Raw genomic sequence first — 27,742 nt, 5'->3', positions numbered from 1 at the left:
GATGCTCCATCTGTGATGTTTAAGTGTATACTCACTACAAATATAACAGAAAATATGGCTGTTACAACATTGGCGAGACATTTTGCAATCTCAAATATTCCTGAAAGTGCAATTACTTTATTATAATCAGTAAACATAAGATGCTATGCGTGTAGATCATTATGATTGCAAACCGATATACCCGTAAATGCGTGTGTGCATAATACTTTTATCACCTTGCTTAAACCTGTCCTACCTTGCCTAAGCATGCTTCCATTATGGGCAACATTTCAAATCACATTGTGAACAACATTTTAATTCAGTGAATTATGAACTGAAATGACAAATACAGTATAGGTGATTTCAAAAAATGGTGTGTAATGGGGAATTGGCATGGTGATTTTCATGATCAGCAGTCCGAAATCCATAAGGTACACCTAAATGTATTCAGGAAGCAAAATCTTTTTATCCAGTGCAATTTATTGTTGATGCATTTGCCTAAATATTACATCCTAATAGTCCATGTTGGTATATTCATTGAGCTTTAATATCACAAAAACATCATGGGATGATAAATGCTTTCTGCAGCTGCCATTTCTCAGTGTTCTGTTACACAGTAACATTCTACAGTCACACTTGGAGCTCATAAGTCATTTCTGTGGTTTCCTGTTACTTTTGTTCTTATTGGTCTATAGTGATTCGCCAGTGGTAATATTTACGTTGGTTAGTCTAGCCAATTGTGTTTAATTTCAACATTTTCTGAAGCGTTTAAGATCTAAAACTACACATACGTGGGGATGTGACACCGTTAGAAACTTTATTAATGCAGAGAGCTGAGAGAGAGGTGGGAATGGCGACAGGATATCCCTACCTTCACTGGGAAACTTGACGCTAATGACGAATTATTTTCATGTGTTTCAGGTTTGACAGAAGAAACAGGATGCTGGTGTTGGTTTTGGTGGTGACCGCACTGCTTGTCAGTGATGTGGCAGGTAAGGTCCATTGATTCCAGGAGCTTTATGAATATATTGCTGTGAGGAATGAATGTACAGGCACTGTGTTGGGACTGTGGGACATGGGAATTTGTGGGCATTGGAGCTGGGTAGGAAGTGGTAGCAATTGTCTCTTGTCTGGGATACTCATCTCAAAGCTATTGATATGGAAGCTGGGTCAGAAACTCTCCTGCAGATCAAGAGACAGAAATTTCTCCACAGTGATGTATCATAGGAAAATAAAGTTGCAGGTAGAGGGATAAGGGACTACCTGTGAGGAACTGAGTGGATACAGAGAAGACATTTCTGCAGGCACTGGGTCTAATGCACTAAGTGCAGTCTATTTGTCACCTGTGAGGGTGGGGATGAAGGACTGAGGGAGCACGGCCAGACTGCAAGGAACTCACAACAGCTTCTGTTCATCTTTATATTTCTTTATTTTCTGGGGGAAGATTTAGTCTATTTCCCACAGGATGGCATGGAAGTTCAGTTTCCATTTTTGTTAGCAACAGCTTGGTTGTTATCTGGTGAAATTTGTTTTCATTGTTTTGCTGTTATAGAGCATTTTTAATTATTCCAGATCTCCTATTCTCATTGCTCATTGCTGAACTGCTGTTGGATCTTTAACATTGGGATCCAGAAAGCCATTCTGTATATACTTTGTGAATGCTGCTAATGTCGTTTTCCCAATCTACACGAAGGTCACAGTTCCTCATGACTGCACTATTACCCTTCTGAAATATGCCCCTAATGTTCTGAGTATTTCACACTCTACGCTCCCACCACTGGGGGCCCAGAGACAAACCCAATATCTTCTACCCATTTCCGTTTCTCAGCAAAAAAGAAGCAGCAAACTGACGTTCCTTCTTCATTTACTGAACCAAGATCCCTTCTCCCCATCTCCATCCCATCATTTACTGTCAGGGCCAACCTCTCCTTTATCAATTTCCCTGTCTCTTCAAATCCTATCTGAAGATATTTTTAATTCCCAACATTGGTTAATTTGCAACCAGATCTCCAGAGGAAAGCCCAGAAAATCATACCAATTGACATGTATTTGTGACACAAATTTATCAAAGAAAGACATACTGAGGGAGTGGATTAAGGTGAGAGGAGATGGAAGGAGGAGAGGTGAGAACAAAGCTGTGCCAGATGGTGTGTCTGTGTTCATGGTGAATAGTTGGTCAGAATGTGTGTGTGTGTGTGTGTGTGTGTCTGTCTGTCTATTTCTGCCTGTATAACTCGTCAGCAGAGGATAATCTACAATCGACTTGCACCTCCTTGCCACCAGACCAGCACCTCACTTTGTCAAGATAGTGTGATAGTTGTGTAACAGCCACCCCATGTTGAGGGTAATCCCGCACCAATACCTTCCTCTTCTTTGGGAGGAAAATCTTTCTCGATCCTCACTGAAGCCAAAGAAGAGAAATTGTACAGTCTTCTATTAATATCTCCATGTGACAGTCCGTGATTAACCTGCACTGCTCTAAATAACGATTTGTGATGTCCCTCAGATAATTTGCCAACATCTAGTCCATTCCCAATATCAGTCCGATAAGCCTGCAGTCCCTCCATTTGTTCCTTTTCCCCTTTTACAAGAGGTGGACTGAGGGAGATCACATTAGGACTGTATTAAACACTAGAGAGGCCACAGCTACAGCTGGCGCCCCTTCCTCCCCTCGAGCCCTGACTTTCTGTGTGTCCGTCAAGGTCTGGTGTGACACAGCAAAATCTGTGACTGTTTGGTTAAAGCAGTTGGTTTAAATTCTAATTCTCTGATTGAAGGGACACACAATTCCTTGGAACTGGGGAGGACTCAGCGACACCTTGAAAAGCGTGATCTAACCAAAGGACCCTGTGATAAAAACTGGTTTCATTTTCCTCCTCTAAACTCCTGTTACCAGTTTTTCAGTGACGAAATGACATGGGAGGAAGCTCAGGTAGGTCCCTGAAACCAGTGATTGCTCTGGGAGGCCTGGTGAATATTGGCCTCTGCTGGTTCATTCCCATAAACTCACAGCGCAGCCTCTAGTTGAATTGTCTGTGATGAGTCCCTGTGTTTCACTGCAGCCGTGGGCTCTGGTTTTCATTAGTCAGATCAACGGGTGAAATATTGGGGAACTGAGGGGAAACTTCACATTCAGTAGTTAACACAGCATGGGTTTGGACAATAATAACTATGCAGGGGAAGATCAGGTCATTTCTTTAATAACATGATTGAGCTATTTGAGGAGGTGGCAAAGGTGAATATGAAGGTAGAATAGTAGATGATGTCTATCTGAGTATTAGTAAGGCATTTGAGAAGGTCCAGCAGGGTATGCTCATCTAGAAAATGAAGGTGTGTGAGTTCCATGGTAACTTGGCTGCTTGGGGGAAATCTGTTGGGATTCTTTGAAGAAATAACAAGCAGGATAGATAAAGGAGAATCAGTGGATGTTGTGTGCTTGAATTTTCAGAAGGTCTTTGACAAGGTGCCACACATGAGTCTGCTTAACAAAGTGTGAGACCATGGTAATACAGGAAAGATACTAGCATGGATAAAGCTTTGACTGATTGCCAGGAGGCAAAGAGTGTGAATAAAGGGACCTTTTCCGGTTGGCTGACCGTGATTAGAGGTGTTGCACAAGGGTCTGTGATGGGGCTGCATTTTTTTGCATTACATGTCAATGATTTGGATGAAGGAATTGATGGCTTTGTGTCCAAGTTTGCAGACCATACAAAGATAGGGGGAGCAGCAGATAGTGCTGAGGAAGCAGAGAGGTTGCAGAAGGATTTAGACAGATTAGGAGAATGGGAAAAGAAGCGGTAGATTGAATACAGTGTCGGGAAGTTTATGGCCATGCACTTTGGTAGAAGAAATAGAAGTCTAGACTATTTTTGAAATGGAGAGAAAATTAAAAAATCTAAGGTGCATAGGAACTTAGGAGTCCTTATGCAGGATTCCCTGCATAATTTGGTGGTTGAGTTGGTGGTGAGGCAGGCAAGTGTAATGTTAGCATGCATTTCAAGAGAATTAGAATATAAAAATAAGGATGCAATGTTAAGGCTTTATAAGGCACTGGTGAGGCTCATTTGGAGTATTGTGATCAGTTTTGAGCCCCTTATCTAAGAAAGGATGTGCTTACATTGGAGAAGGTTTCAAAGGAAATTCATGAGAATGATTCTGGGATTGAAAGTGAGGAGTGTTTGATGGCTCTGGACCTGTACTCACCGGAATTCAGAAGAACAGGGGGCAGGGGAATCTCATTGAAACATATCGAATTTTGAAAGGCCTCAACAGAGTAGATTTGGGCAGGATGTTTCCTAAGGTGGGGGAGTCTAAGACTGGAGGACACAGAATAGAAGAATATCCATTTAGAATGGAGATGAGGAGGAATTGCTTCAGCCAGACAATGGTGAATCTGTGGAATTAGTTGGTGACCCGCTGCATGGGCAACAGCCAGTTCTTCAAATCTTCCCGCCCAGGCTTGTGGCCTGGAGAGGACACAGTCCACCAGAGGCGCAAACCCATGATCCCCGGATTGTTGGCTGCCTACCACCCAGGTTTTCAGCAGAGAAATCCAAAATAATGTTTTTCACTAGGAAGAGGATAGAACAACACTTAAAATGAAAACTTTATGGTAAGTGTACATAACTTTAAATTTTTAGAAATTTGGTTCAATGAAAGACTCACATGCTCAGCACATACCAAGGAAATAATAACCAAAAGTAAGAAAGTGCTATATGTTCTAAGGTGTTCAACAGGAAAGGAATCCTTGAAAGCAATACATATATATAGGATTAATAAGATCAATACTGGACTATGGAAGTATGGTATATGGATCAGCATCACACAGTATGCTCAGAAAGTTGGATACAGTTCAAAGCCAAGCATTAAGGTTAGTCAGTGAGGCAATAAGGACAATACCAGTTGTGGCGATGCAGGTGCAATTGCAAGAGACACCTCTGGAACTGAGAAGAACACAGCTTGTGTTAACATATTGGGTAAACCTGCAAGGGCATGGGAAAACCATTCAACAAAACAGCTTTTAGATCCATGTTAGAAAAAGGAAAGAAAGGAAATCAGGCACTTTGCTTGGACTATTGAAGGAAAAGCAGAATGGGTACTAAGGCAGTAAGTGTGACAGTGCTTTTTCCCTAGGTACCAGAGGTGGATCTTAAATTATTCAAATGGAGACAGAAAAACAGGGAAGTGATTTTAAATCATGATATAGTTAAACTTATGAAACTAATATTAGTAATGGATAATTACAAATAAACACAAATGCTTACGAACAGTAATAGTAGATTTGGGGTAAGATTGGTAGTGGCTGATTTTAACATTAAAAAGCAGGTGAAGATGCATGATGATTTCTCAGAGTGTACATGTGAAGAGACAGCTGGAATATTAGCTTTGCAGCGGTAGAGGAAGTGAGACCGATGTGAGTTGTAATATTGTCTGATTCTGGCACAACAATCGGGAGTCTAAAATATTTATATTCAGAGGCAAGATAAGACATTATTTGTGAGATAATGCAAATCTTATTTAGACTTAAAATAATGGGACTCTGTATATGCTTTATATGGATTCCAGCACATGTTGGTATTAGCGAGAATGAACAAGCAGATTAATTAGCGAAGGAGGCAACTGGACGAGCAGATTACAGTAAAGGAGAAATGAAAAACATTATCAAAAGTGAAGACAAAAAATGTGAAGAAATCAATGGGATGAAGAGAGAACAGCAAGTCATCTTTATAATATCCGGAAAGAAGTGGGATGGTCAAGGAATGCAGGAAAGAGCAAACGGGAAAAGGTGATAATATTGAGTTTGAGGTTTAGGCACACAGGGTTAAAAACTACATTGTTTTTAATGAAGACACACAATAATAGGAGGTGTGAGTACTGCAATCTGCAAGAATAGTTGAGCATGTACTGGTGAGGCATCAAAGATATAATCAACAGATTTTAAAATTATCACGGAATAAAATACGATACAACATTAACAATATTTGCAGAAAGGATCACAATGTTATTGATTTAAATACATATTGCAGTTTCTTAAGAATACAGGTCTTTTTTCTGGAATTTGATACAAATGCAAACCTTTAGGATTTAGATATCCTGGCCCACAGTCCAGTTCAGAAGGTGGCAGTGATGCACCTTAAAGCTGTTTGCCAGCCGTCACAAAACGCCAGGAGAAGAAAAGATAAAGAACACTGTTCATCTGAGGGCCTGTCTCTATGTTCTGCTGTACTTATTCTGTCAGGTTGGGTGGTTTACTGAGAGGCCTGAAAGAGGATGAAAAACATCGAGTCTCATGGACAAATTAATTATTTCTTCCATTCAAAGGATTTCTGTAATGAACAACAATGTTGCGGACAGCTGGCTTCTGTGAACTCAGACCAACTCAACACTTTTGTTTCTGATGTGGTCTCTGTCGTGGACCAAGAAAAGCCAAGGGCTTGGATTGGCCTGAATGACATTTGCAAGGTAACGTTAACGATGGTGAGTTACGCTACAGGATGTCACGACCCTGGCCAGACCAGAAGTTGACCTTCCCCAATCTCCTCTGACCATTTCAGAGGGCCGATTACATTAACACATTGATGGATCTCTGAAGTGACATCAGTGTTCACTGAGAATTACACCTGACGTCCTGCAGAGTTACAGGGGCGTGGCAGTGTGGGGGTTAAGTGACTGCGTGTATCCTAATGATCCAGGGACATGAGTTTGAATCCCAGACCATCAGCTAGGGAATTTGGGTCCAAGTAAATAAAATCCAATAAATCCAGAGTCAAATATTACTATCAGAAATGGTGACAATGGAGCTACCAGACTGTTGAAAAAACTCATCTGGTTCATTGTTGTCCTTCAGGGTGAGGAATCTGCCATCCTTCCCCAGTCTGGCCTCACTGTGACTCCAGAGATCCATCAATGTGTTGACTCTTCCCTGTCCTCTGAAATGGTCAGAGGATGATCAGGGAAGGACAACAAATGTTGCTCTGACCAGTGTCACCGTGTCCTGTGAACAAATAAATTCCACGTGTTTATGTCCCTGTTTATCTCCACATGAGCCTCCTCTCTCCCTCCTTCATCTGACATGATCAGTGTGTCTTTCCTTTCTCCCTCATCTGCTCCTTTCCTGATCCATGGCTGTGCTAAAGATCGGGGAGTTAAAATCACTGTTTCTGAAATGCTAACCGACTGAGGGATCAGTCACCTGGTCAGATTTGTTGCCTAGAACTAGATCCAGTATGACCTCTCAGAGTATACTGAGAGTTAACAAATTACACGACGCGTGCCAGTGATAATAAACCTGATTCTGAATCTGAGTATCCAGGAAGGATTACTGACACAATATGTCAGGAATCCTTCCTGAGCACACTCAACGTAGTGTGCCCCATCGGAAGGCCTAGTGAGGTGACAAATACATGGGGGTGATTGATAAGTTCATGGCCTGAGGTAGAAGGAGATGAGTTATACAGCTCTCATTACATGGACGTGCAGTTCAATTCTTTGAGTGATTATGCAGAAAGTTTGAAGTTAATAACTCAGCAAGGGTGATTGATAAATCCGTGGCCTAAGGTAGAAGGAGTTGAAATATTAACTTCAGACTTTCTGCATAATCACTCAAAGAATTGAACTGCACGTGCATGTAACGAGAGCTGTATAACTCATCCCCTTCTACCTCAGGCCACAAACTTATCAATCACCCTGCTGTGGACACTTTCTTGAGGTCCAAGATCTGTATGCTCCATGACCGTTGGACAAAGTGTGTAAATGTAGGAGGGGACTATGTTGAAAAATAAATGTGCTAGGTTTTCAAAAATTGACACCTTCTTCCTTAGGCCACGAACTTATCAATCACCCCTCGTAAATATTGGGGAGGTTGAAGTCACCCATGACAACAGCCTGTTACTTTTCAACCTTTCTAAAATTTGCACACCAATCTGCTCCTCAGTGTCCCTGATTCTACTGGGGAATCCTGTTCTGGCTTCCACTCATACTGATGATCCCGTCATAATATCCTCCTTCTCTATAGCTGTGCTAACATCCCTGATGAACAATACTACTGCCCTACACCTTTTACCTCACTCCCTGTCCCCTTTGAAACATCTAAACTCAGAAAATCCTGCAGCCATTCCTGCCCTTGTGACGGTCACTTTATCAGGTGCTGTTTGTGATTTTTATAAATGACTCGGATGAGGAAATCGAAGGGCAGGTTAGTAAGTTTTCAAATAATATGAAGTTTGGTGGTGTTGTGGATAGTTTAAAAGGTTGTCATTGGTTATAATGGGATATTGAAAGGATGCAAAGTCGGGCTGAGGTTCGGCAGATTGAGTTCAATCCAGAAAAGCGTGAAGTGAAACACTTTGGAAGGTCAAGCGTGAAGTCCGAGCACAAGATTAATGGCTGGATTCTTAGCAGTGTGGAGGAACAGAGGGATCTTGGAGTCTACACAAGTTGATAGGATGGCTAAGGACGTGTTTGGTATGTTGACCTTCATTAGTCTGAGGACTGAGTTCAAGAGCCACAAGATAATGTTGTGGCACTATAAAACTCTGGTTGGTCCATGTTGTATTTAATTCTGGTTGTATGATGGATGTGGAAGCTTGAGAGAGGGCGTAGAAAAGATTTACCAGGATGTTGCCTGGATCAGAGAGCAAGTCCTAGGAGGAAAGGTTGAGCAAGCTAGGGCTTTTCTCACAGGGTGAAGGAGGATAAGAGGTGACTTGATAAAGGTATACAAGATAAGAAGAGATGTAGATAGAGTGGATAGCTGGTGTCATTTTCCCAGGGTGTCAATGGGTAATATGAAAGGATTTACTTTAAGAGTGATTGTGGGAAATTATAGGGGAGATGTCAGAAGTAGGTTTGAAACAGAGAGAAGGGGAAATGCATGTGGGGTTATATAGAAGTAGAAACATTAGGGACTTTAAAGACATTCCTGGATCGGCAGATGGATGAATGAAAAATGGAGGGCTACATGGCAGGGAAGGGTTAAATTGATCTTGGAGTAGGCTAAAAGGTGAATGTAACATTGTTGGACAAAGGGCCTGTACAGTACTGTAACTGTCTATGATCTATGTTTCTCTAATTGCACAATATTTTAAGGTTTTTAAACATGATAATGATTATCTACTGTTTCTCTGTCTAGAATTATCCACTTTGCTTCAACATTTAAATAGAGACAGGTAACTTTGCTAAGTCACATATTGACAATTGGAACACTTCCCAACTAGGAAAAAACCCTTTGAATATTGAAATGCTGGTAGATAGTCTGAGAGCTTCTGAGCACAAACTTCAGTCACCCAAGGTATACTCAGTGTAACACATACAAGACCCTGGAGGACTCAGTGGGCCAGGCAACATCTATGGAGGGAAGCGACTGGTTAATGTTTCTGGCTGAGACCTTGCATCATGTCTTCAACCGTTCACTGTTCATTTCCCTCCAGAGATTCTGATTAACTTGCTGAGTTCCTCCAGCATTTTGCGTGTGCTCGTCAGGATTTGCAGCATCTGCAGAAACTCTTGTGTCACACAAAATACAGAAAGTTGAAAGGGAGATCCCTCTCAGTCACTGATGGCTGAAAGAGCTCAGGTTTGCTCAAGCTTTGTTGGTAACTCTGACCCTTTAGTTCTGGCACCTTCCCTGGAATTGTTTTCTCACCCTCAGATGTGTCTCTGTAGCCTTTCCATTTAGTGGAGTTTGGAACTGTGCATAGATCAGAGTGCAGTCTCACCACAGTTCTATCCAGGATTTACACAGCTTCTCCACTACTAAATTCTATCCCTCCAGAAATTATCTCCACTGTTTCGTGTGCTGGTAACTCGCTTTGGAGTGAGGATATGTTCACAGGAGGCAGAATGCTATATGTTCTATATATGGAAATACAATATATAATCAGTGTCATATGCTCCGCATGTGGAAATACAATATATAGACAGACAGTGCTGCTGTGCTAGTTATCTGATGAGAACCCTGATGTACCTGCTTTGTTATTTATCCTGTTCTTCTACTGCGGTGGTATGATCTCTGATTAACCCACCTCCCACATTTCCCTTCATTCTGACTGATTCTCTCCGCATTCAGGTTTTGGTTAATTGTTTCCCTAAAGTTGAAGTATTTTTATTCCCAAAATGTATCAAGGACTCAGGGCAAGGCTTGCGTGCTGTGATGTCACTGAGTCACTGTGAAGTAATTTGAAAATTGGGAATTACGACATTGTGAGGATATGAAATTGAAATAAATCACATGATTCTCCTGACATCAATAACAAATCTGTTATGTTTGCATGGGAGACTTCACACAAAATCATCAGAAGAACTTTGCAAATATTGTATAATGGAAAATGGCTAATCAAAACTTTAAAAATACTTGGCTAATAAACCTCAGAATCTGATTTGTGTCACTCGTTCTTGAGTAAGGCCATGGCCTCCAACGTACAGTGTTGTGATGTGTACCGGGGTAGCTGATTAGATCAATCTGTGATTAAACGTTTATTTACATGGAGGACAGAGATGCGGGGATGCAATAACCTCTGTGGTGTTTGAATTTTCAGATATTCTAGTCCTCTTTGTTTCCTCAATTCCAGCATTCTGGAATTCTTGGACTCTGGCCAAACCACATTGAGGAGAGTTGTTTTCTATTATTGTTCAATGTACCATGAGGCAATGCGTTCAGCAAAATAATATTAAACTCTGTTTAGTCCTCAAACAAGATTCAATGAAGGGCTGAAGTGTTTCTCAGCTGTGAGCTACTGTGATTCATGCTTTTACAAACAGTCAGGATACTGAAGTAAAGCTGACCTCACTGACTGATTAATACTGTGTTTTACATCTTCATGTACAGATAATTCTGAGATTTCAGATGAGTTCCCTATTCTTGACTGTAAATAATGATTGTAATTGCACACATTAAGGATCTCAAAGTTCAAATTTCAAAGTAAGTTTATTATCAAAGTATGTATATGTTGACATATACTACCCTGAGATTCATTTTCTTGCAGGCACTTACAGGAAAAAAGATATACAATAGAATTTTACATAAAAACTGTACATAATGAGACAAAGACTGTTGAACAATCAATGTGGAAAGAGAGACGAATTGTGCAAATAGAAATAATACTGAGGACATGCGTTGTAAAGAGTCCTTGAACGTGAGTCTGTATGTCACAGAATCAGTTCAAAGTAGTCGTGAACTAAGTTATCCACTCCAGTTCAGAGTCATGATCATTTTCGGGTAGTAACTGTTCCTGAGCCTAGTGGGATGGTACTAAACACTCCTATATCTCCTGCCTACCTGTGTTTGGCAGAACTAGACTGAGTGCCTAGCAGTTAGAGAAGGATGTATGGTATGTTCATACAGGGGTTAGGGGAACATGCACTGAGTGTCACTGTGTAGGAGTGTTGTACTGTGGGGGCTGTACCTGTTGTGATTGGTTAGTTTAGAAACTGCAGCTGCTTTTCCCATTAGTTAGCTGCCTGGTGTCCAGTTTCAAATATCCTGGGAATATAGAGAGCACTTGAGGTGGGTTCTCTGTCTCTCTACTTCTGTTTATGGCAAGCAGTGCACATAACCATTGGCAAGGTATGCTCTGGGCGTGCTTTCAACTAAATATGCTTGGTGAATATTCAACTTAGTAGTTTCTGTAATGTTGGGAACATGAATGTTTGGTTGAATTTTTACGGTTTGTAAATAAATGATTAGTACACCTATTCACAGTCAGTGTTTTCTGTCTCACTCGCCAGACCCGCAAACCTGATTCAACTTTACAATGGTGTAGAGAGAAGAGGGCATGGCTGGGATGGTGGGAGACTTTGATATTGGATGCTGATTGCTTGTGGCAGTGATCATTGTAAATATATTCAATGGAATGATGTGACTGTCAGAATTACCCAGCCCTGATTGCACTGTTTCTTCAATAATTTTCTTGTAACTATCACATGTAATTTCTTGTAACATTCTGTATCTACTTACAAACCCAATCAATGCCCTCTCTAAAGTGAGAAGTGACATTACTGAATGTAAATAATCTGTTTGGAGGTCAGTAACAGTTTAGGATACTAGCCTCCTTGAGGAAAGGATAGATTAAACTTTCAGACACATTCAAAGCCCCTCTAGTCCTTGGGTTTGGAAGTGAATGATCCAGATGTGCCCCCGATCTGGGCTGATCCCTGTAGGTCGGGTGGGGGTTTGTTTTAATCTTCTACAAGCACAGCTGGATCCATGATACAAATTATTGCCTCTGCTTTCTGTTTAGTTGGGATTCTGGGTTCATTCCTCTGCAAGTGTTTTAAGTTCATTTCTGAATTGTTTCACCATCTTTCTTTGAGAGATCAGAATTTGTGTTCATGTTCAGTGACTATTTTTTCCCTCGTTGTCAGACTTATCATCATTCCTTCACACTGATCGTCACTCTCAGATCCGGTTTCTTTTGTTCCAAGGATTCTGTTACTTCCATGAGATTTCCCCCACCCTGACAGTCCATCATTTAAAATCTCATTCACTGCCCTGTTTGTCCTGGCTACTCGTATTCTGGTCTCACTCTGACTGGGGTCCAGCTCCTCCCTGTACCATTAAGTGACAGGTTACTCAGCGTTCCCACAGGAATAATCACTGATTTGTACTCCACAGGATGGGAAATTCACATGGATTGATGGATCGTCGTACAGTTACAGAAACTTTGGTCCGGGTGAACCTAATAATTATAACGGCAGAGAAGACTGTGTGAACATTCACCATTTCCGTAAGTATTACAGTAAATGGCATGTAATTTTCTTTGATATTGCAGTATAGTACAGGAGGTTATCTCAGCAGTCCTTCTGTTGGACAGAGGGAGTGGACCACTCCTTGAGTCCTGTGCTTGGCAGAACTGGACTGAGTGCCCGGTGGTTAGTGGAGGATATATGGGAGGGTTCAGGGGAACACACACTGGGTGTTACTGTGCAGAAGGAATGTACTGGAGTTAGAGGAAGGTACACTATGACTCTGCACATAAATAAAGAACTGAACACAGCCATACCAGTGTAACAGTCTGGGAAAGGTTTCACTGCTAATGTAATGGTCTTTTTGTAGAAGCAGTGTTTGGGTTATGGGTAGAGATAGCGGATGTTTTAGAATGTGAGCCATCTCAATCTCACAGGTTTGGTTGGACCAGAATGTGTATACCCTAGACTAACACAGCCGGGTGGTTTCATTGTGGGGGTATCATCGCAGATCAATTTTGCTGGATGCTGTGTGATTGCCCCGAGCATCGATCCAGTGGGTTGTGTGTTTAAACCGGTGTTAAACTACTGTCCGGTGAAGTGATTACGATACATGGTTATGGATGCTGCAGGGGTTGAGTGATGGTATGAATCCACGGGGTTACCGGTAACAAAAGCATGTGTATTGAGTGGGGTACACATTTGTAGCCCCATTGAATTGTTAATTCGGACTTTAAGTACCGTTAAAGCATTAGGATCAGTTAGGATCATGGAGTCGGGGTTTGACAAACTGGCAGGCAAAGATTTTGTTTTCATTCAGACTCGCGCTGATGTAACAGCAGTGGATCAGCCTGATACTATTGGGGCTCCAGGGGGAGGGGGGCCGTGGGCTGTCCATATTTTCCGGGAGGAGGGGAGTGAAGGCGAGAGTGCTGAATCAGAATCCGAGTTTCCTGTAGCCAGGGCGGAGACTTTAAAAACAAGTTGCTTTCATTTCTGCGGAGCGAGGGGAAGGAGTAGTCTAATGTGGAAAGTCTAATTAGTCCTCCAGTGAGGGTGAGTGTTCTGTGTTGGTAGCAGTCTTTACCTCTCTGGTGAATAAATGGGAAAGGGCCCAGGTGCAACAAACCAGTGATCGTAGGCTCAGAATGTTCTTGGCAACAATGCCCACCCCCGGCGGATAAGAGAACTCATTCAATTTTGAGCGACTCCTTGGTACCTGGAGGTTGAAAGAGGAAGTTGACAGAGAAGATATTGAAGCTGGAAGATGTCTTTTCCACTGACGAGTTTGAGGTGGGTTGTTCCAAGAGCACTTGCCACACCATCCAAGTGACAGAGGACACCCCATTCAGAGAAAGGACATGGCGACTGGCACCTGCAGAAGTGGAAGACGTTCGGCAGCATCTGCGGAAGCTGAAGGAAGCTGGGATCATCCCTGAGTCCAGAAGCCCATACGTGTCTCCAGTAGTGGTGGCCAGGAAGAAGAATGGGAAGGTACAGATGTGTGTGGACAATTGGACTCTGGACTAGTGTACAGTCCCTGACATGTACACGGTCCCGAAAATGAAGGATGCGCTGGCCTGCCTGAGTGGTGCAAAGTGGTTCAGTGGGCTGGACTTGAGGAGTGGGTATTATCAGACCCCCACGAATAAGGTTGACAAAGAGAAGATGGCATTCATATGTCCACTGGGATTCTACCAGTTTGAAAGGTTTCCCAGGGCATATTGGGAGCACTGGTGACTCTTCAGCGTGTTATGGAAAAAACAGTGGGGATATGAACTTGCTTGAAGTATTGGTGCACCTGGATGATATCATAGTGTTCATGTTCACATTGGAGGAAAATAAAGTGAGGCTACTGAGGTTCTGGGCCACCTAAAAGCTAGCGGGTTAAAACTTTTCCTGGACAAATCCCAGTTCTGCAAGATGTCTGCCAACTATGTTGGACACATAGTAGTTGCAGATCCATCTAATATAGAGGCAGTGACCACATGGCCAAGGCTTCAGATTGTGAGTGCTTTGTGCTCGTTCCTTGGGTTCTGTGGGTACTATCAGAGGCTCATGAAGGACTATGCAAAAGTGAGTCACCCTTTAAATCAGCTTCTGTGCAGTTAGCCTCCCTTGGGGAAGAAAGGGAGGATGACGAAAAGGGAGGAAGATAAAGATTATCTTAGCGCTTCGGAGCCTTTTGGAGCGAGATGGGATGTAAAACATGAAGAGGCCTTTCAGTTGCTGAAGAGCTGCTGAAGAAAGTGCCTTTGCTGGCTTTTGCAGACCCCCAATTGCCATTTGTACAACATCTGGATGCCAGCAGAGAGGGTTTAGGGGATGTTCTGAATTAGAATCAGGGCCTAAGAGGTTGAAAGGTTGAGACCTCTTGTATTTGTCAGCCGGAGTCTGTCACCCTCTGAGTGAAACTACTCCACACTCAAGTTGGAGTTCCTGGCATTAAAGTGAGTTGTGGTGGATAAGTTAAGTGACAATCCATATTGTGCTGAGTTTGTGGTGAGGACAGACAAGCAGCCATTAACTTATATCATAACCTTGGTAAAACTGGATGCCACAGGGCCATTGGTGGTTGGTGGCATAGTCTGCCTATGATTTCACCCTGAAGTACCGGCTGGGAAGCAGGAACATTGATGCTGATGCATTGTCCTGAAGTGCACATGAAGGGTTGGACAGGGCAGGGACAGAGAGTGAGAGAGCATTCCTGCTCCTGGAGTCAAAGCCATGTACCAGTATTCCATCACAGGGAAGGAAAGGCAAGGGCAGAATTGAGCGGTAGGTCATTTGGGAGCTTCTGATGACGCCATTCCACAAGCGTACTGCAACCTGATTGCTCCGAAGACAAAGCAGTTGTCAGAATTGAGTCTGGGGAAGTGGCAGCCACTCAGCGAAATGACCCGTGCACAGGCACCATTTCGTCAGCGGTTGTGGAACGGGACTTGGCCCAAGCGGACAAGATGAAACTACCTGCAGTGTCTCTGCTACTGAGAGAATGGCCCAGATGGGAGTTGAGGAACCAGATTCTATACTGGGTCACATCGTCACTAGCCAGGCCTCAGCGTTCCCAGATGGTTCTGCCTGAGAAGTATCAAAGGATTCTGTTGAAGTCACAGCATGACGATTCCAGTCATTTAGGGGTTAAAAAGACCTAAGGATTGCTCAGAGATCGGTTCTACTGGCCTCGAATGGAGCCGGGGGTTCAAGAATACTGCAAGTCATGCATTCGATGTATACAGAGGAAGATGTTTCATCATCCCACTTGCAGAGCGCAGTGCCACAAGATCTGGTGTGTATGGATTTCCTGTGAAGAGAACCTGATGCCATCAACATGGTGAATGTCTTGTTTATTACGGATCACAACACCAGATATGTGCAAGCCTTCCCTGCCAAGGATCCACCATGGCCAAAGTGTTATGGGAGAAGTATTTCATTTATTATGGCCTCTCCAGGTGGATATATAGCGATCAGGGACGGGATTTCGAGAGTAGCCTCATATATGAGTTAATGAGCATGCTTGGAGTTGAGAAGTCTCAGACTACGCCTTATCACCCGCAGGGTGATCCCCAGCCAGAGAGGTTCAATTGGACCTTGCTATACATGTTCAGAACCTTGGAGATCAGTAAAAAGAACAAGTGGAGTCAACATATTGGACATCTGGTCCACTGCTACAACAGTACACAGAATGAAGCTACTGGGTACTCGCCATAGTATCTGATGTTTGGACGCGAAGCGAGGTTGCCCATTGTCCTCTGATTTGGGACCTGCGGGGAAGGTCTACAACAGAAGACTTATCTGAAGTATGTGTCTGATATGAGAAGGGAGCAGCAAAAGGCTTATGAATTAGCTGGGGTCTCAGCTACCAAGAAAAATCAAGGAATTCGAGGGAGGTATGATCAAAAGGTTAGGTTCTTCCAACTAATGCCTGGAGACCAAGTTCTCATAAAGAATTTGGGGCTACCTGGGAAGTATAAGTTGGCTGACTGCTGGGCAGCTATGCCCTATGCAATGGAGAGTCAGATACCAAACGTACCAGTTTTCTGGGTGAAACCAGAGCATGGGAATGGGTCTGTCAAGATTCTCCATCTGAACCACCTTCTATCTCTGGGACAAGAGGTACATGTTGACCCAGAGCCTGACCTGGACCCCACACCTAGTATGAGGACTCTGTGGTGACGTGGGGGAGCCAAAGGACCAGCAGCGGGAAAGATTTGACTGGACTCCACTCCTGAATGAGATATGACTCGAAGGATGAGGAAATAAGGTTGTGGTATATGCAGCCCTTCGCAAGCTCCCCAATAATTGATAAAGAGATTCCCAACCCTTCACACACTGAGGCAGGTGGAATGGGGAGAACTAGCAGTGGACAGAGAGGTTTGTGGTTAGAAAATAACGGAGGCAGGTCTCTAAAGTAGCTGAGCATGAAGGCGAGCTCAGCCAAGTGACGAGGGGACCTGAGTGGTCGGGAGGCACGAGTAATGGACAGGGAGGGCCACCCCAGGTAGGCAAGAAAGAGCCCAGGGAGTTTCGGAAGCTGAAGAAGTAGATGGTGGGGTAAGGAGGTCCCAACAAGTCAAGAAACCACCAAACAGACTAGCCTATGTCTCAACTAGTGAACAGAGTGTGGCACCTATCCGCTTGGTGAGCTGTGTCACTGCCATTTACACCTGGGTTGGACTTTTTGCTTTGTAAGAAGGGGTGACAAATTATCTCAAAGTCATGAGGGCATGAGTAATTTTGATGAGGGGAGAGTGTTACACCCTGGGAAAGGTTTCACTGATAATGTGATGATCTTTCTGTAGAAGCAGTGTTTGGGTTATGGTCAGAGATAACGTGTGCTTTGGAATGTGAGCCATCTCATGGGTTTGGCAGGACCAGAGTGTGTCTTCCCTAGACTTATGAAGCCAGTTGGTTTCACCAGTATTGAATTGTTACAGGATACAAATTAAAGCAGAAACATACTGCTCCACCGTTGGACTACCTCTGTTTCAAAGTCTGATTAGGAGGAGTCAGCATGGCCTTCTATCTGCAAGTCAAGTTTGATGATGAACCGGTGACAAATTTAAAAGATCTAAAGGTTTAAAGATTAGCTTTACTTGCTACATGTGCATCAAAGCATTGAAACATGCAGTGAAGTGCATCACTTGCAGCCCAGGGACGTGCTGTGTGCAGTCCGCACCAACGTGGCAAACCCACAACTAGCTAACCTGAACTGGTCAGTCTTTGGAATGTGGGTGGAAGCTGGAGCACCCAGAGGAAACCCATGTTCCTTTCAGACAGCGACAGGAATTGAACCCTGATCTTCCAATTGCTGGTGCTGTAAATTGTTACACTAACCACTACATTACTGTGCCGTCCATTGAGACGACTCTACTGGTAGTGTGCAATACATGAACTCACTCAGGGTATAAGGGAGAGCAAGTAATTGAAGTGGCAGTCAGAGAGCACATTGGCTCCAGCGACCATAACTCTACTAGCTCTAACATAGTGATCGAATAGGATAGCACAGGTCCACAAGTCGGGGTTGAGAACTGAAGCATGATAATTTTGGAGGATTTCAAATGGATGGAGCCTACCTGAAGGGAATGGAACAGATGGTAAGTGAGAGCGTGATATTCAGGGCCCAGGGGCAGCATATTTCTTTTTCAGGAGCAAGTTTAGAGAACGGTGGCTGATGAATGATATTTGAGACTCTGGTTAAGAAAAGCATACACCGAGTTTAGCTGTTAGGGGATTCTCGATGACTAGAAAAATATTATAAGAAAACTCTTAAGAGGGAAGTCAAGAGGGCAAAAAGTATATATGAGCTGGATCTGACAAGTAAGTTTAGGAAAAGAAAAAATGAATCATTAGCTATATTAAAATTAAAAGAGTGACTAGGGAGAGTATATGCCCCCTTAGAGATCAGCAGAGCCAACTATATCTCAAGCCACAGGAGATAGGTATAATTTTTAATGAATCATTCTTCTTGGTGTTTAGAGAGGAGAAAACCATGATTGCTCTGGAGATAATGGAAACAAGTGGAGAGGTTTTAGAGATCATTCGTATTACCATGGAGGAGATATCTGCAGCCTTACAGCACCTCAAGGTGGATAAATCTCCAGGCCCTGAGCATATGGCAAAAGAACTGGGACACTCTTGGGGACATATTTACTTCCTCGCTAGCCTCTGGTGAAATTCCCTAAGTCTGGAAGGTGTTTCATGTTCATACATTGTTTCAGAAGGATAGCACAGGCCAGTTAGCCTGAGATCCATGGTGGGGAGGTTACTAGAGAGAATTCTGAGCGACAGCAATGACCAGAATTTCGAAAGGCAGAATCTAACTTGGATGAGTCAGCATGGCTTTGTGTGTGGGAAATCATGTTTGATGAACCTTGAAGAGATTTTTGAGAAGGACACTTAAAGACTAGACATGAGGAAATCTGCAGATGCTGGAATTTCAAGCAACACACACAAAAATTGCTGGTGAATACAGCAGGCCAGGCAGCATCTATAGGAAAAGGTACAGTCGACTCTTCGGGCCGAGACCCTTCATCAGGACTAGGTGAGGTTATGGTAAGAGTAGATGAGGTTATGGCAATGGATATTATTAGTATAAACTTTAGCATGGCTTTTGACAAGATTCAGCATGGTAGGTTCATTTGGAAGGTCAGATCCCATGTAGTAAAGGGAGAACAAGTTAGCTGATTCAAAATTGTTACAAACTCAGGAAGAAGAGGGTGATGTCTAAAGGAATGTGGCAAATGGTGCTCCACAGGGATCAGTATTGGTTCCATGTTATTTATTGTTTACATAGATGATTTGGCTTGATCAGTAAGTTTCTGGATGATATTAAGTTAGAAGGTGTTGTTGTTAACGAAGAGGGTTATCGCAGATTATGGTGGGATCTTGATTAGTTACTAAATTAAGCTTAAGAATGACATATCAATTTCAAAGCTGATTAGAGTATGAAGATGCATTTGGGAAAGTCAAACCAGTGTATGATATATACTGTGAATGGTAGATCTCTCGGAATTATGAGGGAAGAGAGGAACCTCAGAATACACGTGCACCATTCATTGAAAGGGCCATCACAGGGAGATATGTTGGTTAAAAAGGCATTAAGCTTGCTGGGCTTCATCAATCAGGGCATTGAGGATTGCAGATGAGACACCATTTTGCAGTTGAGGCAACAGTTTTGGTTACCCTGTTATAGAAAAACATGGATGAACTGGAACAAATGCAGAAACGATTTATGACGATGTTGCCAGGAGTAGAGAGTTTGAGTTATAGTGAGATGTTGGTCATGCCAAGTCTTTATTCCCTGGAACATAGGAGAATGAGGGAAAACCTTGTAGCAATGTATAAAACTTATGAGAGGCATAAATAATGGTTACAGACTTTTCTCCAGTGTAGTGACATCCAAATCGAGGCAGACATAAGTTTTAGAGTGAGGGGGGAAAGATTTAAAAGGGACCTGAGGGGTAACTGTTGTATATTTAATATTTCAGTACTATTTGAGTAATATTGTAAATATATTGTTTGAGTGACCATTCTTGTTTAATGTATAAATACATGAATTGTATACATCACCAGGCTACCACGTGATATATGTGCGCCTCACTTAAAGTAAGCACGAAATTAGACTCACACTTCCATGACTTCCTTTGAATTAGTTTCATTGTTTGAAGTTACAAAATATAATATTCATGAAGAGGTATTTTTAAAACAAACTCGAGATGACTAGCAACCTGTTGAAATAGAAGAATTCATGGTTCATGTAGGTGATAACTCATGCTTCATGAGTCTTGTCATCTTCAGAAGTTTTCTGATGACTCTGCCATAGTTGGTTGCATCAGCAAGGGAGATGAGGCTGAGTACAGGGCTATGGTAGGAAACTTTGTAACATGGTGTGAGCAGAATTATCTGCAGCTTAATGTGAAAAAGACTAAGGAGCTGGTGGTAGACCTGAGGAGAGCTAAGGTACTGGGGACCCCTGTTTCCATCCAGGGGGTCAGTGTGGATATGGTGGAGGATTACAGATACCTGGCCATACAAACTGACAATAAACTGGTGAACGCAGCAGGCCAAGCAGCATCTGTAGGAAGAGGTGCAGTCGACGTTTCAGGCCGAGACCCTTCGTCAGGACGAAGGGTCTCGGCCTCAAACATCGACTGCACCTCTTCCTACAGATGCTGCTTGGCCTGCTGCGTTCACCAGCAACTTTGATGTGTCTTGCTTGAATTTCCAGCATCTGCAGAATTCCTGTTGTTTGACAATAAACTGGACTGGTCAAGGAACACTGAGGCTGTCTACAAGAAGGGTCAGAGACGTCTCTATCTCCTGAGGAGACTGAGGTCCTTTAACATCTGCCGGACGATGCTGAGGATGTTCTACGAGTCTGTGTTGGCCAGTGCGATTATGTTTGCTGTTGTGTGCTGGGGCAGCAGGTTGAGGGTAGCAGACACCAACAGAATCAACAAACTCATTCGTAAGGCCAGTGATGTTGTGGGGATGGAACTGGACTCTCTCACGGTGGTGTCTGAAAACGGGATGCTGTCCAAGTTGCATGCCATCCTGGACAATGTCTCCCATCCACTACATAATGTACTGGTTGGGCACAGGAGTACATCCAGCCAGAGACTCATTCCACCGAGATGCAACGATGAGCATCATAGGAAGTCATTCCTGCCTATGGCCATCAAACTTTACAACTTCTCCCTTGGAGGGCCAGACACCCTGAGCCAATAGGCTGGTCCTGGACTTATTTCCTGGCATAATTTACATATTACTATTAACTATTTATGGTTTTATTACTATTTAATTATTTATGGTGCAACTGTAACGAAAACGAATTTCCCCCAGGATCAATAAAGTATGACTATGACTATAATAATCACAAATTAAGCAGCAATGGCTGGCTACATCGTAAAGATTGATCTGTTCAATTACTCATTGGGTAACGGGCTCATGAATACTGAGCTAACTGAACAGTATTTTGAAGCAAATGAAATAGCCAATAAGCCACGAGTACCAATTTTGCTGAATACATTGGATTTAAAGGCATACAGTTTGCTTTGAAGTTTAACTGTTCCAACCAAATCAGCAGGAACAAGTTTTGCTGATATTATGAAAATAATGCTGGAACCTTTAGAACCAAAGCCATTGTTGAATGCAGAACACTTTCGGTTGCATAAGTGGAAGCAAAAGGAAAGGGAGTCCATTTCAACATACGCAACTGAATTGAAGAGATTTTCTGAGCATTGTCAGTTCAATAATGGGCTTAATAATGTGCTGAGTTTAGTTTATGAAATCTTAAAAGAAAGCATTCAAAATTGGCTTGTAACTAAAGTACTACTTTCATTGGAAGTTGCTCTATCAACGGAAACAACAGACCGAGATGTAATTGAGTTGCTGTCAGGAATGATTGTGAGCATGGACAAAATTGCAATGTCTAAACAGAAACCAGCACAGCCGAACAAATTTTGTTATTGCTATTGCCGGGGCTCATTTGCACCATGTGGGAATAACATTTGTAACAGTAAAATACAACAATCAACAAGCCATATTGGGCTTGTATGCATTAAAAACAGGAGGACCAGCATTGTGGCGATGTGATTGGCTGAGACAACTATAACTTGATTGAAGATCCATCCACAATTTTCATGTCACATCCTCTGCAATGAAGCCTTCTGCCAGTGAATCAAGGAAGATACAACAGTGTTCAAGGATAGGACTGGAATCCTCAAACACGTCAAAGGTAAAATAGTGTTAAATGAAAATGCCACATCCAAGTTTTATAAATCCTGTCCATTTCCTTGGACCATCCATGATAAAGAAGTTTGCGAGCAGATTGCATGGAGGCAGAAGGAATTCTTTGCGTGGTTGAGTGGAGCCCATGGACAACACTAGACATCCCAGTAACCAAGCAGAATGGGTCTGTCAAGATCTGTATTGATTTTAAGGCCACCATCAACCAGTACTGAAAATAGATCAATATCCTCTGCCCAGGATAGAGGATATCTTTGCAAATCTTTCTGGAGGAAAACACTTCAGCAAAGTGGACTTAGCTGAGGCCCGCTTGCAGGTAGAGATGGAAGAAGAGTCAAAGTGTTTCTCACCATAAACACTCACAAAAGAACTTTATCACTAAATTAAACTTATTTTTGGATTAACATCTGCACCTGCACTTCAGTAGAAAACTATAGACCAGGTGCTGCAAGGCTGCCCAGGCACTCAGTGTTACCTGGATGACATCATTGTTACTGGTAAGGAAGACAAGGAACATCTCCAAAACCTCACGATGGTGTTAAAAAGATGAGAAGATTATAGTTCAGAGCTCAAGACAACAAGAGTGAATTCTTTAAACCAAGCATCACTTACTGTGGTCACACTATTGACGCGCAAGTATTACACAATGGTGCTGAGGAAATTCAAGCAGTGGTGGAAGCCCCAAGGCCAAAGGAAGTGTCACAATTGTGGTACTTTTTAGTATTTGTCAACTATTATAACAGGTTCTTGCCAAACCTGGCTATTGTGCTCCACCCCTTGAAGTCATCACCTCAGATTGGCATGAAATGACCATGGACAAAGCTGTATGAGGTGTCTTTCAAAAGGGTAAATAAAGTGATGATGTCAGACACTGAACTGAATATTATGATCCACATCATCTTGTGAAGCTTGCCTGTGAAACCTCGCCTTATAGTATAGGTGTAGTTATGTCACAAGTTATGAGGGATGGAAGTGAATGCCCCTTAGTCTTTGCATCATGCTCCTTTACTGCTGCAAAGAAAGATTATGCTCAGATTGACAGAGAGACCTTCTGTCTCATCTGGGATGTAAAATGGTTTAACCAGTACTTGTCTGGGAGAGAGTTTACCCTTGCTACTGATCATCAACCACCAGTGTCCATTTTCAATCCACAGAAGGGTATTCAACTAACGCAGCAGCATAAGTATAAAGGTAGGCTTTGTTTCTTGAAGGACACAATTACAAGATCGAATTGAAGAGGATGACTAATCATGGATTTGCTGACAGATTGTCCTGTCTACCTTTAGGGAAAGAAATACCAGAACAATTTGCAAAAAAATACTTTTTTGACATATTCTCCCTAACACAAATTAAAAGCCTCCCTATTACAGCAAAAACAATCCAAAGGGAAACCACAAAGGACCCCACACTGCCTCAGGTCTACGGGAACACCCAAAAAGTCTTGCATTTGCAGAAGAAACTCCAGTCCCCCCATTTTTACCACTGTTGAGAGGAACTTGCCCCGATGAAGGTTGCCTTATCAGGGGATTAAGAGTTGTTGTACCATCCAAGATGAGAGCTAAAGTTTTGGAGGAGCTACATGCCAGTCATATAGGTGTGGTTAAAATGAAAGCGTTGGTTCATTGCTTTGTCTGGTGCCCTGGGATAGATCGGTAGATCCATGCACTGTATAGGATGCCAACATGTCATGAAGATGCCAAAAACAGCTTATCTCCATCTCAGGGAATGGCCTGCATTACCCTGGCAGAGGATTCATGTGGATTTTCTCTGGCCATTCATGGGCACGAATTTCTTCATAGTAGCAGATGGAACTACAAAGTGGCCAGGAGTGTTCCCAATAGACTCCACTGCAGCCCCTTACATTGCTGATGTATTGCGAAGCCTCTTTGCAAGGTCTGGTGTTCCAGAACACCAAGTGACAATAGACAACAGTTTGTGGAGGAACAGTTTCAGTCATTCCTCAAAATAAATGGAATAAGACATATTTTATTTGCACCTTAACACACAGCTACAAATGGCTTGGTGGAAAGGTTAGCGCAAGGTCCAAAGAACACACTGTGAACAAAGTCAACGGAACACACCACACTGACACTGAGCTAGAAGCTTGCCAATTTCCTCCTTGCATATGGTAATGCAGAACACTCCACGACTAATAACTCACCAGCTATGCTGTTCCTGATTCACCCTCGTTCATGCTTGGACTTCCTTAAGCCCGATTGGAGGAGTACACAGGACAAATGGCTCAGACAAATTAAAGGCTCCTCAAGGAGGAAGGGTCAATGTTTCACTCCTAAACAAGCAGTTTTGGTGTGGGACTACAGAGGTCATCAAAAGTGCATACTTGAAAAGATTAAGGACAGAACTGGATCACTCTCCTGCATAGTGGAGATTGGGTCTGATATCATCTGTAGGCAACACATCGATCAGTTGAGGAGAGCAGAGTAAATTGTTTGAGAAGATAGGTGGCAATCACTGTCAGAACCACTCCCTGCAGTCTGAGTCAACTCCTACAACCACCACGGAGGAGGCCCCAAATCCTGAGCCTGTCTCACTGCCAAGCGGAGCGATCCCCTTGTCAGGAAAGACGTTATCCCAAAAGCATAAGAAATCCTGCACAGTGATTCACTCTTTAGTCCTGAATGGGAATTTAACATTTACTGTTCTGAGGACGTGTGTCTATAGTATCTGTATTACATAGACTGTGTTGGGGTGTAATGTCTACTGAGTTGGAGTTTATAGCTAAGCAGGGAGGAGTGTTGTGCATTTAATATTTCAGCAGGATTTGAGGAATATTATAAATATATTGCTCGAGTCAGCATTCTTGCTCTAACTAATTCATTATGGGTTATATCTATAAATCCGTGAATTGCCTACGTCATTACTCTACCAGGCGATATGTGTGTACCTTGCTGAAAGTGAACACGAACTTAGACTCACATTTCAGACTCCCTTGTCTTCCTGTGAATTAGTTTTATGTTTTGACATTACAAACCATAAGAGCAACATTGTCACACAGAGGTGAGTGAAATGAATGGGATCCCTGAGGAAGTGTTTGTGACAGATGTAATAGTATCATTGAAGAAAATAGTCCATGAAGGGATGGAATGGGGACCAAGCACAGGAAATTGGGATTAGCTGCCTGGGCACACTGGTCAGGCATGGACCGGTTGGATTGAAGGCCTGTATCTGTGCTGTTTGCTGTATGATTCCATGACTCTACCAAGAGGAGGGAAAATTCACAGACACTGACTCAAATAGATGAAACATTTACACTGAAGGGAAAATAGAAAATGCTGGAAACACTCAGCAGATAAAGCAACATCTGTGGAGAAGGAACAGAGGTAACATTTCTATCAATGACATTTCTGTTTCTCTCTTCACACATGCTACCTGACCTATTGAGTATTTGCAGCATCTAACTTAGATTTTTAGAATTTGAAACATATTTTTCCTGTGGACTCATGTCAGTTTTCTTCTCCTTGTGTCTAGGTAACTTGACTTGGAATGACGCACCCTGTAACATGAAAATTGGTTTTGTTTGTTCTTACAAACTGTGTTGAATTTAGAAAAATCCAGATCCATCTACTCATCCTTTCTAGTGGTGGATTCATTGCCCAGATTTCTTTGTAGCCATTCTCACTGTCTGTGGTGACTGTAATTATTTAGTTTCTCAGCCAATAATAAAGAGAATTGCATCCTGAGCTGTGTGTTTGTTGTGTGAGTCCAGTTTCCAGCAGCCTTCCTGTCCCACTGTTACTTCCTCCCAACCTCTGCACTCAAAGCTGCACTCAGAAGAATTCATCACAAACTTTACACAATTAACTCTTTCCCTCTGGCTGCACTTGAAGTGTCAGCTCCTGGTCATCACACATGGGAGTGAAACATAGGCTTTTCAGAGGTACAGAGGAGAATTATTAGAATTGTTGCAGGGAGAAGGTTTTACAATACCATGGGCTGCAGAAGATGAACTGGGTCCAGAAATTCCTTTACACAACTGTAAGAAAACCTCTGCTGTCTCTTCGATAGTCAACCAGGACTTAAGCGAATTTGCAAACAATTCTGTGTTCTTGACTAATGTCTCGACACGATTTGAGTGATCCCAATCTGTGCCCAACTCTCCAGTCAATGTGAAGGTGGGGCCCTGGGATTTGAGGATTTACCGAACTGATGTTGAAAGTGAACAGAAGGAAAAACTCAACATTATATCATTCTGACTCATTTGGGTATATTCACTCTTTTCAATAGTTCCTCATTTGGAAACTGAGCTGGCGTTCGGCCTTCCAAGACAGTCAGTAAACTACATGATGCTCTGGTCAGCGTAATTACTCCCAGCATATACATGCTTTTGTATGTGTGTGTGTGTGTGTGTGTGTGTGTGTGTGTGTGTGTTATTCTAGATTTCCAGGATCTGTAGAATCACTTGTATTTATGTTAACATCTGTCTCCTTCAGGTGCTCTCACTGAACCAGGACACAGACACTGGCAGTGTGTGAGACGCTCACCTCCTCAGAGTGTTCACTGAAACATTTCCCTGCAGCACCCAGTGCACCAACTCTGGATCTATACAGTGTGCAGGATGGGAGAATTAAGGGCTGGCACAGGCACAATGGGCTGAATGGCTTCCCCCACACTACCTGTCTCTGTGGGTTGAACAGCACATTCAGGGAAGGCCCAGCGTGAGGAGGTACTCACTCAGCCTACTTTATGTTTGACACACGAGAGCGACAGCCACATCTCCTGGTGTAGTCCTCACTGCGCCAGAATGACATTTCCAGATGAACCACTCCCACCATCTTCTGAACCAAGGTTGCCTGAGGGCCATCCAGGACTTTGAGAGAAGCAGCTCAGGCTCAGAGCTGCCTGTAGGTGAACGGTGAACCATTAACCCCACAAATCGGGTGTATCGTAGACCATAAGACATGGGAGCAGAATTAGGCCATTAGGCCCATCAAGTCTGATCCATCATTTCATCATGGCTGATCCACTTCCCTCTCAACTCCATTCTCCTTTCTTCTCCCTGTGACCTTTCACACCGTGCCTAATCGTGAACCAGTCAAACTGTGTTAAATATACCCAATGACCAGGGCTCCACAGCCACCTATGACAACAAATTGCACAGGTTTCCCACTCACTGGCTTAAGAAATACCTTCCCATCTCCATTCTAAATAGATGTCCCTCTATCCTGAGGCTGTTCCTCTGGTCCTGGACTCCCCCACTATAGGAAATATCCTCTCCACATCCACTTTATCTTGGTCTATCAGCATTTGATAGGTTTCAATGAGATCCATCCCTTATTCTTCTAAATTCCAGTGATAAAAGGCCCAGACCCAT

General features: G+C 42.9%; 1 protein-coding gene across 2 annotated transcripts; it reads left to right on the top strand.

Annotated features, from left to right (window-relative positions):
• The first annotated feature begins 367 nt into the window (after window positions 1-367).
• Window positions 368-26,076, top strand: LOC134359219 (C-type lectin lectoxin-Phi1-like). 2 transcript variants are annotated; one of them, XM_063072175.1, is made up of 6 exons: window positions 368-410; window positions 901-971; window positions 2,757-2,911; window positions 6,301-6,441; window positions 12,590-12,701; window positions 25,900-26,076. In XM_063072175.1, the coding sequence occupies exons 1-6, from the start codon at window positions 373-375 to the stop codon at window positions 25,968-25,970; spliced, it is 588 nt and encodes a 195-aa protein (XP_062928245.1). In that variant the 5' UTR covers window positions 368-372; the 3' UTR covers window positions 25,971-26,076. The 2 variants fall into 2 exon arrangements, with proteins under 2 accessions (XP_062928245.1, XP_062928246.1); XM_063072176.1 differs by lacking the exon at window positions 368-410 and adding an exon at window positions 711-823.
• Window positions 26,077-27,742: the final 1,666 nt, after the last annotated feature.

This window comes from Mobula hypostoma, chromosome 20 (assembly GCF_963921235.1).
Source record: "Mobula hypostoma chromosome 20, sMobHyp1.1, whole genome shotgun sequence".
Classification (NCBI taxonomy): domain Eukaryota; kingdom Metazoa; phylum Chordata; class Chondrichthyes; order Myliobatiformes; family Myliobatidae; genus Mobula; species Mobula hypostoma.
The sequence above is the reverse complement of the archived record's forward strand: the minus strand, read 5'-3'. Positions and strand labels throughout refer to the sequence as shown.

Bases quoted from the DNA above. Each gene is read 5' to 3' on its own strand.
- LOC134359219 (XM_063072175.1), top strand. From the start codon at position 373: ATGGTGATTTTCATGATCAGCAGTCCGAAATCCATAAG. The intron at 411-900 runs GTACACCTAAAT...CATGTGTTTCAG, and splicing joins AGCAGTCCGAAATCCATAAG to GTTTGACAGAAGAAACAGGA. The intron at 2,912-6,300 runs GTAGGTCCCTGA...TTCCATTCAAAG, and splicing joins TGACATGGGAGGAAGCTCAG to GATTTCTGTAATGAACAACA.